The following is a 13,936-nucleotide window of genomic DNA, read 5'->3' on the forward strand; positions in this document are numbered from 1 at the left end:
CAAGAAACATTTTTAGGAAAAATTAGGTTGAAATAATATCCTTGCGCTGTAAAATGAGCCTTATAAAAGGCTCTGTAAAAGAGCCTTCTAGCTGGTTTGTAGTCTTTATAATTACTATATATCTTTTTTCTATTTTAATAAAGTTTATAATTTTTCGCCTTCTGTTCTTGTGAATGGATGGTTTTTTTTAGGCCCATTAATATTTTATTTAAAAATCAAATTTAAAAAAAAAAAACTAAAATTGGATCTGAATTTGCCAAAAATTGGAATAATTAAAATAGATTTTAAATAACGAAGCAGATGCTAAAGTGTGGGTTAATATGTAAATTGTTGATAGTTGTTAATTACTTATGAATTTTAAAAGTCGACTTTTGTATCTTAATCAATAAAAATAAAAAAAATAGTTTTTTTAACAGTTTATTGTATTTTTTTTTCTTTTGAAGTTGTATTTTATTATTTAAATTTAATTAAGAGAATATATATTTAAACTTTCCTGAAGAAAGAGAGAAAAGTAAAATATATGCCTGCCCAAAATGCCGCAAAAATTCACACGGTTTATTTTAAAATATTGTTTTTTTTATTTTTAGTTATTAATTATTTATTTTCAGTATATTAATTATTCTGAAATTATTATTTTTTTTTTATGTTTTAATGTTTTATATAGGTATGTTATAAAAAGAAAATATATAAACAGTTTAAAATTTTAATCAAATTTTCAGTTTATTTGATCAATTATTTAATTACATTACAAGTTAGAACAATTATTAATAATTATGTTACAATAATAATAATAAATCAATTAAAAATATAATAATAAAATAATAACTATAAAAACAACATTTGGTTAATCGTTAGGATATTTTTTAACCCCATGGAGCGGAAGAGTGTACTGGAGCATGTTGTGCTGATTGTGCAGCATGTTGTACTGATGCTGCAGCAGCTGCTGCCTTAGCTGCCGTTTTTTGAATTGCAGCTGCAGCTGCCTGTGATCTTTGGATTGCTGCAGCTGCTGCTGCGGCTGCTTCTGAACGTTGAAGAGCTGATGCGGCTGCTGCTGCTGCTTCGTGTCTGTAAAAGAAAAAGAATTGAAATTTAATTAATAAATTATAAAAATAAATATTTATTTATTACATAATTTTAATGATTACATTTTCATCTGCTAAATACGTATTTATTTATATATATATATGTGTGTGTGTGCGCGTGTATATGTTGTTTACATTGTACAACCTTATAACTTGAGACATATAAGCTCTCTAACGGCAAGCCTCTGAACTATTGGATTTAAAATTTAGATTTTTTAATAAATAATTTTATTTTTAATCATTTCAGTTATTTAAATTTAAAAGATCATGAAATAATGTGTATCTCCACCCAGTTTTATTAATAATCTACCCAGTCCTACAATTATCGTAAAATCATTTAAATATTATATTTTTAACGTTATTTTAAATATCATTTCTAACAATTAACATAATCAAATTAATAAAAAATCTGATGTGGACATCACATGACTTCCTTGTACGCTTATTAAATTACATATACACATTTTTTTTTAAATGAAAAGTTCATAAAATTTTATTTCACTAATAACTTCTGATTTTTTCCATATTGTTTTTATTGTGTTATTATTTATCGTGAAATTTTTAACAAATATTTAAATTTATTATTAAAAATTATTATCAAATCAATATATTTAAATTAAAAAAAGAATAAAAAAAAGGAAATAAAGTCAGATTCGAACCGATGTGCCTTCTTCCCCTTGTAAGATCCAAATATTTCATTAATTAAATTTTTGTTTGGCCTTAACTCTGGAACCAATGAAAAGAAGTACCACTTATGATATATCGTTGAAAAGCTCTCAATTAGAGCTTATTACTGCAGTTAAGATAAAGTCCAAAATGTTACAACAGTCTTAAATCCAAAATTTCAACATTCTACGGCTAATCGTTTTTGAGTTAATGCGAGATACATACATACGTACAGACGTCAAGCCGAAACTAGTCAAAATGGATTCAGGGATGGTACGAATGGGTATTTCCGTTGAAATCTGAACACCAAAATTTTTCGCGATTACATTGCTTTTTTTACTTCGTATGAAAATGTAATTAGATTAAAAAAAAGATTAAAAATATTTCTATATTTGAGAATGTGTGTATTATTTGAGGTTTTATGTAAATTCTGTTTATTATATTTATTTCTTTTTTCAAGTATAACATTTGTTTTAAATAAATTTGATTAAATATTTGTATTTGAAAATAATAAAATTTGTTAGGTCAAGAAAAATTCCGAGAAGTATAATATCCCTGTGTGGATGTGTTCATTTTATTCAACGTAATCTTGATTAATTTTCTATTGGTTTCCACTTGTTTTTCGCTATCGAGAAATAATCTCTTAATAATTTTTTTTCTCTTGAAGTAGGCTGTAATATTGTTAAAAAAAATGTTACAGAGAAATTACTGTATTATAAAACGTGTAATAATGTTTATTTTTATGCGTGTTTGTAGAAATGTATGTATTCTAGTTTTGTTTGTTTTTTTTTTCAATTGTTTCAATGCTAAATTTTATGTATATTTGATTACAAAAAATTACTTCTTTTCTATTAATTAATTAATTAACTTTAATACGTTTTATTTTTTATTTTTTTATTTTTTTTATTTCACATATTTTTTCATATAAATTGTTTTTTTTACCTACCTTTAAAATGTATTGTTTTTCTCTCTGTGTATTTTGTGTACGATTATTTTGATCTTGTCAATGTTTCATCCAGATTCCAGGACTGGAAATTTTGAATTATTATTTAAAATAGTACATATTATATCAATTAATAACATTATATATACTTTTATATATACAGAGTGTATCGCGAAATTCTCCCGGGATTTTCATAACCCATTCTATTCGTGAAAATAATGGAAAAAGTTCATATAAACATATCTTAAAATGTTTCGTTTGCAAGTTACGGCTAGTGAGATATTTCACTCGGATTTCAGCTAACCAGGTGAAACTGAAATCGTTCTGAAATTTTTATGACGTTAATTAAGAGGCAGAATTGGTGATTTCTTATGGTTTTCGACTTGCAAAATCGAATAAATAGAAAAATGGTAGGCTTATTTTAGAATATTTATTATAAACTGGTACGTATAGGCACTTTCTAAATAAAATTCAGATTATTTTTTAACTTTTCTTTGTTTTATTGAACTTATGTTACACCACTTTCTTCAAAATTAAATTCTTTACAAGTTTTGTTTAAACGTTTGGTGTGTTTATTACCCATTTAATAATTTTTGTTGTACAGTATTTTTATCCCAATTTATTGGTTTTCATCCCAGATTTCTATAAAAACTACTGCATACTCGTATATGTGTATACTACTGCATATCTATAATATTAGACCATTTAACTATGGTTCTAGAACTTTATTTAGGTTAAAACTCATGACTAATATATATGAGGTTACTCTAAGTTATTCTGGCTCTTAATTAACATCTTAAAATTTCACTACGACTTATTTCACCGGAGTAGCTAAAATCCGAGCGAAATCTTTCACTAGTCGTAACTCACAAACGAAACATTTTAGAACATTTGTTTATGAACCTTTTCCCATTATTTTCACTAGTAAAATAGGTTATGAAAGTCCCGGAAGAATTTCGTGATACACCTGTGTATATATTATTTATTTTGTATTAAGTGACTGATAAAAAAAAGTTGTAAAGTACTTTACAACATAGCAGTAGTAGTTGTTTGTTTCAATGTGTGTTTAATATAAGTAAATAATCTTCTGGTTTTTATATTTGTAATATATATAATTCTCAAAACTGTATTGTTTATAAATTATTTTTTTTAAATGTAGATTTTTATATTCTAGAGCCTACATAAGATTGTTCAAGTGAATAGTGTTCAAGTGATAGTCAAGTGAATATTACAAAAAATAAACGAAATAATTTTTTCCCCAAAAACGAAATCATAATTATATAGCTAATGAATGTAATATTAATAACCTTCATTTTTTTTTTTGAATAGGCCAAGGTAGAGAGTGTGATACACAGTTGTTATTCATAGAATATTTGTTTTGTTTTCTTTTATTTTAATATAGATTTTAAACATGAAAAAAAAATATTTAGGAAGATATTTTTAAGTCTCTTTGGAATCTTTATCTGTGTTTGTACTATTAAAAATACTTAATTGTAGGAAAACTGTGAAATTTAATAAGCGCGAAGTTGTGTTATTAGCTACAAAAAAACCCTATTTCAAAAGTTTCTATAAATATAAGATTAATATTCAATAAATATATTTGTAGTTTTAATGAAGCAACCAGATTTGGCACTCGAACACCAAAAAATTAAAATACCAAAATAAAAAAAATAAAAAAAAGAATTATTTTTTCAAATAGCAGGATACAAACGCAAACAAAAAAGGAAAATTATTATAATGTGACCCCTTCCGAAGTAAAAACAATCAACAGAGATATGTTGTTTCCTTTTCTAATAAAATAAAATACAGAAATATTTAAAATAAATAAGCATGAAAATTGAAACTTTAAGCATAAATAAGGAAAATATGAACAGATCCTTAAAAATGGAGGGAAATATTCTTAAAAAAAAAACCCTTAAGTCTTGAAAGATTTAAATATGCTCAAAACACCATAAATTCTATGTTTAAATCGTCTCATCATTTCATATTATATATACGTTTAACAGAAATATTTAAATTATAATGTCAAAGGTATGATCCGATTTCGTGTATTATGAATATTCAATAACATTCACACAAACAAATACAGAAGTTATTTTCAATTTTTACGCATTTTTGAACGGAAAATATATTTAAGAAATTATCCCAAGTTAATTTATTCGTGTTTAGTTTCTGCTTGGTTTACTTTATATTTAAAAAGAAAACAAAAAAAAACCATTATTATTACTATTTTTATCTAACATGGATATAATAAGAATTTTTAACCAGTGAAGTTTAAAAATTAAAGAACTTTTTGAATTTGTATTTTTTTTATATGGATTTTATAATTTACGAATTAACTATTAACTGTAAAGTATTTACTGTATGATTTTTTAAACTTTATGAATTTTTTTTTATATTAATTTTTTTTTCAAACGAAATATAAAAACTTTAAATTGAAGTGACCTAAGCGATTACCATTTTTTCATGCAGTAAGCCGTTTTTCTACCAATATTATTTTAAAAGTCTACAAATAATTATTTTCTAAAAATCTTTTCACCCATGAAACAGAGAAACGTGTAAACGTATAATGACGATTTGACCAATTTTTTTTTAAAAGAATTTTTCTTTCCCTTAGTGAAATAATGTATTATTTTTATTATTTAATTAGTTAATTTTTTATTATATATTTTTTTTTACCATATAATATATATATTTTTATAAACTTACCTTTGAATAGCAGCATGAGCGGCTTCTGACCTTTGGATGGCAGCAGCGGTTGCAGCAGCTGCTTCGGAACGTTGAATAGCAGCCGCTGCTGCGGCTTCTTTTGCTGCAGCAATTCTTTGTTGAACTAATACTGCTTCTTTTGCTGCTTGTACTCTGTGTTGTGCGATGGCAGCTGCTGCTGATGCTTCTTTAGCTTGTGCTAATGCAGCTCCTACCTCAGCAGCATTTGCTGCAGCGACACTTGAAAGGTGACCCTGAAAATTTTATTTACTCGGTATAATTTAGAAAATTAAAAAACATTTCGATTAATAAATAAACAAACAAAATATATTTTTTAGTAAAATAAATGACGAGTATAGTTGATTTTATAATGCAATGGTACAAGGTAAGGTTCGAATCTATTTATGTACATTAAAAGTTTACCAGTTTTGAAAAGCAAATTGTTATACAGGTTTAAAAATGTTGACTACTTTTTCTCCATAAAATTAGCGTTTTATATATATATATATAAATATAAATATATATATATATATATATATATATATATATATATATGGTGTGTGTGTGTGTGTGTGTGTGTGTGTATCTATTTATCAGATCAAAGGTAAATGATTGTTATCATCTGACTATTATGGCAGATGACGTAACATCTGGTTGATCTGATTGTTATCAGTCTTAGCTGTTACCTTTTACATCAACTAGGTTGATATGTGTTTAAAGAATACAAAAACCTACATTAAAATCGATCGTTATTAAATTCATAATTTAAATAATTTATTAAAAGTATAAATAATTTTTTTTTTGTTTAGAGACAATAACATGTATATTGTATTTTTAAGAATAACAAGTACTCCATGCCAGATCTAACTATAGAAAGTAACCCTTCATCTGTTCACTACACGGGTTGGCTGTTTAGTGAATGCTCTTAGACCAAAGCTACTTTGAATCGGTTTTTTTTATATCAGGTGATTTATTAGACTTATAGCTTTAAGAAAGACTGGTATTAATTCTCTTAAAATAAGTAATTAATATAATTTTTCCATGAGAAATAATTTATTATACGCTGTATTTTCACTAATTGGAATTATTTCGTTTTTTTTTTTTATATATTTTTAATTCAAAGGAATTTATGAGTAGTTTTATTGAAATCTGCTTTCTTCCAAAAAATGGCATTTTCTCTCCGCTATTTAGTTATATTTATAAATACATTTTTATTTGCTTAATTAATATAAAGTCTGATATTTGCATCACAAAAATCGGTTTAGAGATTGTGTAATTATATAGGTGTAAACAAATTTATTAGCCATATTACTTTTCCTTTTTTAATAATTTGCTGAAAGAGGTTGGTAATACTGATTTAGTGTTGTAATAATAAATCTTTGAATATGAATCATGATTAAATAAATTTGTTTTCGTAAATTACTTTGAAAAAAAAATTATTAGAATTATATATATATACATATACATTTGTTTAATATTACCTTTGAAACACCAAGATCTGATGGTAACACTGCACTTGTATAATGTGATGGTGTCAGAGAATCAACAATACCAAATCCAGCAGAAGAGTAATCCGGTATTCCTCCAGCAGATCCAAGCGGCCATCCAGCAGAAGGTGATGCCCATGGTCCCAGACCTAAACCTAATCCAGCTCCAGCTCCAGGCCAACCGCCTAAACCTGCTCCTACAACTCCTCTCTTTTTCGGTTCCGTTGGCATACTTGCTCCAACAGCAACGACCATTAAAAATGCCTGAAAACAATAATTTTTTTATTTAATTTTTGCTTTATGAATTAATTCATCACATAAGCTTGAAGCTTGTGCGTGGGGAAATAGGAAAGTAGAAATTTCGTAGCATATTAAAAATGCCATACCGAATCGGTATTCAAATCCGGGATCTCGGGATGATATGTATATAGTAAATTAATGTTCTTGTTATTTTATCTATTAAAGTCATATTTAATAATAAATATCTTTAATTTTCTGCAGTTCTGTGGCCGATCATAGGTTTGTATAAACTTGTTCGAATCCACTGTACACCGGTTAAACTTCTAACCTAATGTATGATGCTTCAACTAACCCAGCATTAATGCACCTCAGTTACACTAACGTGAAAAACATTTGTGTTAATGCTTTCTAGCCACAATCGCATCCTTGTGTACCGTTGTCTTAAAATGAGGTGTTCTATTATATTTTTACCTTAATACCATTCTTTCATAAAGTTTGATTCATGAGTTTAATTATTTTTTAATTTTTACTAGATTATTGTTTAAGACGTATGCATTTTGTTTTTAAATGTAAACAGGAAGAATAAATTTGGGATTGATAAAAATATATCTCATTGGGGTGTTGTTAGCTTCATAGTAATATGTATATATATATATATATATAGCTTCTGCCGGATCTGGGTGTGTGTGTGTGTGTGTGTGTGTGTGTGTGTGTGTGTGTGTGTGTGTGTGTGTGTGTGTGTGTAGGCAAATGTAATTACGGCTACCGGCTTGTCAGGCCTGTCGTATTTACAATGGAAGTGTGTAATGTAAGGGTAATCATGTAGTCTGGAGCAGACTCAAGTCGGCCATTCCTGTGACGTGTCGTTAATTGAAACCCAACCACCAAAGAACACCGGCATTCACGGTCTAGCATTAAAATCCGTATAAACATTTTAACATTTGTTATGGATATTTAAATGGAAATTTTTATATGATTCTATAGTCGTTTGTTTTGTCTATCTAATAGTTTTGTACAAACTAGTAGTGAAATCGTTATAAAAATTCAATAATGCATTAAAAAAAATTATGTATTGTATTGTGTTAAGAAAGTAAGATACTTTTTCATCATTTAAATTTATTAAAACTGTTGTAGTTACCAGTTAAAAAAACGTGTATTGTATGTAATATGTATAATAAAAATATATATATATATATTAATTTCAAAGCTTTGATATTAATTCATTGATCTTAGAAGTTTTTCGTAAAACAGCAGTAGGCCGATTCATCTATTCTTCGATTTTACCCCGCCCCCAAAAAAAAAAAAAAAAAAAAAAAGTATATACATATATTTTAATTTCATGAAATTTTATTTTACTTGTTTTAACTCATTTTCTCCAAATTTATACGCTTTTTATTTTAATTTTAATGTAAATAAAATAAAAATTGAAAAGATATTATCCGATGAAAATAAAGAAAAAGTAATCGGTTGAAAGAAAAATACTGCTTATGAAATAGCGGGCATCAGCCGCTATGAACCTTAGCCTGGTGGAAATTGGTAGCGTATGAAAATATGCCTTGTCTGAGTGGGATTCGGACCTATGCACGAAATGCTGAGACGATAACTACTTAGCCAAGGATGTCGGCCTATTAAATATTATGGTTACTTTTTATATAAAAAATAAGAAAAAAAAATTAATAAAAGAATAGAAAATTTATGTATTATTTAAAAATAATTAAGTTTTTTATATTCGAAATTACAGTACATTACAGTAACTTAAATCTAATAATATTTCAATATTTTTTCTTATCCAGACATTTACTGAGTATTACAGAGATAGTACCGTTAGTCGAATCCTGACGACCAAAATACGAGTTTATCAGTACCAGTAATATACGAGTATATCAGTATGAGTATATCAGTAATTGCAAACTAGGTTTTTTTGTTATTAATCTATACTTTAAATATAAATTTTGAAATTGTTTAACAAAAAATTGTTTAATAGAATATTCTGTAAGCTTCATGAGTTGAAAGATAACATTTTTGAAAACAAAAGTTTATTTAAAAAAAAAAAAAAAGTTTACCTCATGTTACGGGTACTGCTAAGTAATAAAATTAAAAATTATTTTTATATTCTGATTATATTTAATTAATTCAACTTTATTTTAATTAAGAAAATAATTAAAAATGGGTTCTAATATTTTTACTAAGATCCTTTCCTGATTTTTCCTTCTCTGAGGAAAGCAAAACTTTAGAGAGACAATTTCTAATATTTGCTTTGAAGTAAAAGAAAAACAAAAATTTTAATTTATTATATTTATTTCTGATTGTATTGTTTAGCCTAATCTTTGTGCTATTTTTTTAATTTTCTTTATTTTAGTTTTTTGAAAGTTAAATAAAATCAATTTTTTTTATAAATATTATTTTTTTATTTAATAAATTATTATATAAGTAGATATAAAATTTTATAAAATAATACTTACAATATATTTGGCGTACATCTTGTATAATATTCCTTTTTGAATAAAAAACGAAATAAAATATTTAAAAAAATATTTAATATTACTATTTGTAAATATAATAATATTAAAATTTAGAAAATTATTATTAATAAAATGTTATATATATTTTTTATATATATATATATAATTGTTTAACTGTATCAGATGAACTGATGTGTTTGATGATACAATGGGCTCAGTGTTCCTTTTATATATACTGGAATCAAATCTTTAGAATCAAATATGGGTACGTATGGTGGTGGTAAGAATTAGGGAAGGGTGTATAGATAGTTATAATAATAATAATAGTAATAATAAAAAAAGAAATAGATTTAATTATTAATTGATCTCATTTTATGATGGGTAACAATATTGTGGTTAATTATTATATTGTGTCATCAGTAAATTTTCTTTTTTTTTCTCTTACATTTTACTAAACTATATACCAATAAGAAATACCATTATATATTTATTGTTTATCCTTTCCCTTAAAGTTTTAAATTATATTTTTTAATACCATTCTGCTGTATATAGAGTTGTAAGTATAGGCTCTCACTAAACACACATTCTCTTTAAAATGATTGGATCGTAGTTAGATAAATACATTACCTATCATTGTTAATATTACGTCATAGTATGATTTCTATAAATCTATTAATAAAGGTAGAACTTAATTTAAAGAGAGAGAAAAAAAGGCAAAGAAGATGAAACTTCCTGAAATATGAATTAAATATAATAAGAAATAATAATAGTAATACAAATTAAAAAAAAAAAGTAATACATATGCGTCGTCTAGCTTATATTAAACAACCCCATTTGTTATTTTAGTATTGTTATTATAATTGTAGGTGAATTGGAGAAAGGAAATAAATAATTTAAGTTCACCACTATTCAGTAATATTTTCTTTTATTGTTACTTTCTTCTTTTTCTATAATTTGGACACATTCTTTGTTGTTTATTATTTTCTCTGTCCCCTTGAAAATATATATTAATTGTAATAGGGCTCATCATTTAATTTATTATGTTATATAATATTTCTTTAATTTTTTAATTAAATTTAATTATTTGGTCCTTACGGCCAGATTTTTGTTTTGCTATAAAAAAAAAATAATTATAGTCTATTAATGAATTACTAAAGAATTTCATTTCATTTCATTTTTATTATTATTATTGAGGTATGTTATTAATTTTTTATTATTGTCTAATGTTATATATGATTAAAGTAAGAATTATTTAATATAATTCAATTGCCTAGTATGTTTTTATATTATAATATTTGTTTAATTATTTAATTAAATTAATTGAAATGAAATGTTTTCTGTAATGGTAGTATGAAAAATTTGTGAATTATAAAATTGTAATTTTACTTAACATTAAAAAGTAAATTATTTAAAAAAATTGAACATCTGTTTGAATTTTATTGGATATTAATGTTATGTAAGTATGTTTTTCTTTTATCTACCTCATTTTATAATAATGTATGTATTTTTAAGTTATATAATATTTGTTTTCAATTTTTTTTTCTTTATTAAAGCTCTATAATCTGAAAATTAAAAAAAATTATACTCGTAAAATAATATATGAAATTTTCAAAGTTTTTTTTCTCTTAAAATATTGATTAAAATAAATTGTAGATAATTTAAATAAGTAGAAGATAAAGATTATTTTAAAAAAAGTTTGAGTTTTAGCTCATTAAATAATTTGGCGTTACTTTCAATAAATAATATTTATTTTCATTAATTTTAAAGTGTATGTGGTCTACTTTTAATGAATAAAACGAAACCATTTAATTTGAATTACTTCTACTAATTTTTTGGTATTTAGAGAAAAAGTTGGTAAAATTATTTTCAAACAAACGGGTTTTTTATATTTGTTCATATCAATATTTTGGAGACGGCTGAAAAAATAAATTTTAAGGTTATCAATCGATAAAACAACATTACGCCTACACCAAAATATTTACTAACAAATCTTTACTTCAGAAATCTTTCTTAAGAATTAAGAAGACGGGGAAATTCAAATATTTTGGCAAATTAATACAACCAAATGGGTTAGATAGAGAGAGAAATAAAATAGAATAAATAACTGCAGAAGGCCCTGTACCTTTGGGGAAAATTCGACGTTACGCCACAGTAAAGTCTACTACAAAGTTTGTAACGTCTAACCTAGTTGGGATTTATAAATTTGAGTTGGCTTAAATGAAAATACTTAGAAAGATACCAGAGAAGACTAATGAGGGTTGGAGGTTACAGAAGAACGAAGAAATTTACCTCCGTATAGATAAATTCGCAGATATCATTCGAAAAAGAAGATTGGTCTTCTACGCGATCTTGGCTAAAATTAATGAAAACAAATTGAAGAGGAGGATTTTCGGAAACAGCGATAGAACCAAAACGAACATTAAGTGGTTTTCACACAGGTTAAAGAAGATCTCGTGATTGCTGGGATAAATCCAATTGATATAAGGGGCAGAGATACATTGGGAAAGAAGGTCAAGTTTGGGAAGGTTTTCAGAAAGGAACTAAAGAGTGTAACAGTAAAAAATGGTCCGCAAGAAAGGAGGGAACGACGTAGTTTGAAAATGAAGGAGGTATGGAAAAAAGGAAATAAACCAAGTAATAACTATTAAACGTTGTCCTTTAGTTGCCGGTGACGACAAGCATCGTTCAAATTCAAACTGTAATATAATTTTTTTCGTAATTATAAAATGTGCATGTTATAAATAAATAAAAAATTTTAATGTAAAATTTATCAGTGCAGAATTTTATTTTTTCAAAAACGTTTCTTGTAGGAGTATAGCAAAATAGAAAGCCTATTAAAGATTTATTTTATTTGTTTCCTATTATATATGTAGAATTTAATTTTTTGTAGTAATTTTATTTATTTTCCGTTTGTTATACTACAATATAGGAACAATATCCTATTGGAATATTCTTTTTCTCCCCTCTTCAGATACATATAAGATAACATTTATTTAATTTATTTAACTTGTTTTCTTTTTGTTGCCAATTATTTATCTCATTTCATTTTTCTTAGTATTAATATAGCATTATATTTCTTAGCATAATTTCTTTCCAGCATTTTTCTGCATTTATGATATTGTAATTTTTAGTCTTTCATGATGTTCCTCTGTGATGTTTATTTTTTCTTTCAATTGTCAGAATTCAAAATTATAAACCTTTTTCCTAAATAATTTTCTTTCTAAAATATCATTTATGGAATTAATTGTTTAAAATCTTTTTCTGTTTACACGAATCAGTTGGTTGCTGTAAAAATTAAAAGCTTTTTTTAATTATTCGGGAAATGTGTTTGTAAGATTCTTCGCTTTTTATTAGTTTGTAAAATATTTTCAATTTTTTATAAGAATTTCATAATTAGTTTTTAAAAATAAATTCTATTTTTGGTTATAGGAAGGAATTTTCTTTATTTTGTTAAGACTCAAGTCTCTTTTTCTTCTTATTCATTTGTAAAGGTAAATAAATATATAAAGTAATCCACAGGGTTGGTCTAGTGGTAAACGCATATTCGCAAATCAGCTGATTTCGAAGTCGAGAGTTCCAACGTTCAAATCCTAGTAAAGGCAGTTAAATTTATACGGATTTGAATACTAGATCGTGGATACCGGTGTTCTTTGGTGGTTGGATTTCAATTAACCACAGATATCAGGAATGATCGAACTGAGACTGTACAAGACATTTACACTCGTACACATCATCCTCATTCATCTTCTGAAGTAATACCTGACGGTGATTCCGGAGGCTAAACAGGAAGAAAAAAATAATAAACTGTCTTTTTCTTCTTATTCATTTGTAATAGTAAATTTGTTTATATTCGGCTGGCCTATGTTACCAGCTGGTATTATCTACGCTTCTTACTATCATCATGTACATACTCATCAAATCATAGCATATTCAACAACGTAACATTTTTAGTATAAAATTTAAAGGTTATATTAAATTACATTTATCATGGTTGAACAATGACTATTATTTATTTTAATTATAACCACCGAAATTAAGATTTAGAATTAGTTCACCTAACCGAGGCATTAAACCGATTCTAACAGTCTTTTCGTAATATATTCTGGTTTTAAAAATTCAGTTTCATGCACACTTTCCAGTTTATTACTGAAAGTTTCTATATAATTATAATTAAATTTATATTTTAGCAACTACAGGCTAACCACTAAATTTACAATTGCTAATGAAAGATGAATAAAACATATGAAAAATGGTAATCCTGGCGAGATTTATCTTTCGGATGAAAGATAGAAAAACTAGCACTCATCAGAAAGAGCGCAGAATGTATTTATTTTAGCAGTATTA

The 13,936-nt window shown here is 25.6% G+C and overlaps 1 protein-coding gene across 1 annotated transcript in view; it reads right to left on the minus strand.

Moving 5' to 3' along the window:
• Positions 1-863: 863 nt before the first annotated feature.
• Positions 864-13,936, minus strand: part of LOC142331713 (uncharacterized) — a 124,550-nt gene continuing 111,477 nt past the window's right edge. The window contains exons 6-8 of the mRNA XM_075377753.1: positions 6,885-7,154; positions 5,404-5,657; positions 864-1,068 (exon numbers count right to left, since the gene is read on the minus strand). Coding sequence (XP_075233868.1) covers positions 864-1,068; positions 5,404-5,657; positions 6,885-7,154 — 729 coding nt within the window. The remainder of the gene's footprint in view (positions 1,069-5,403; positions 5,658-6,884; positions 7,155-13,936) is intronic.

The sequence above is a fragment of the Lycorma delicatula genome, chromosome 10 (genome assembly GCF_047948215.1).
Source record: "Lycorma delicatula isolate Av1 chromosome 10, ASM4794821v1, whole genome shotgun sequence".
In the NCBI taxonomy this organism is placed as follows: Eukaryota; Metazoa; Arthropoda; class Insecta; order Hemiptera; family Fulgoridae; genus Lycorma; species Lycorma delicatula.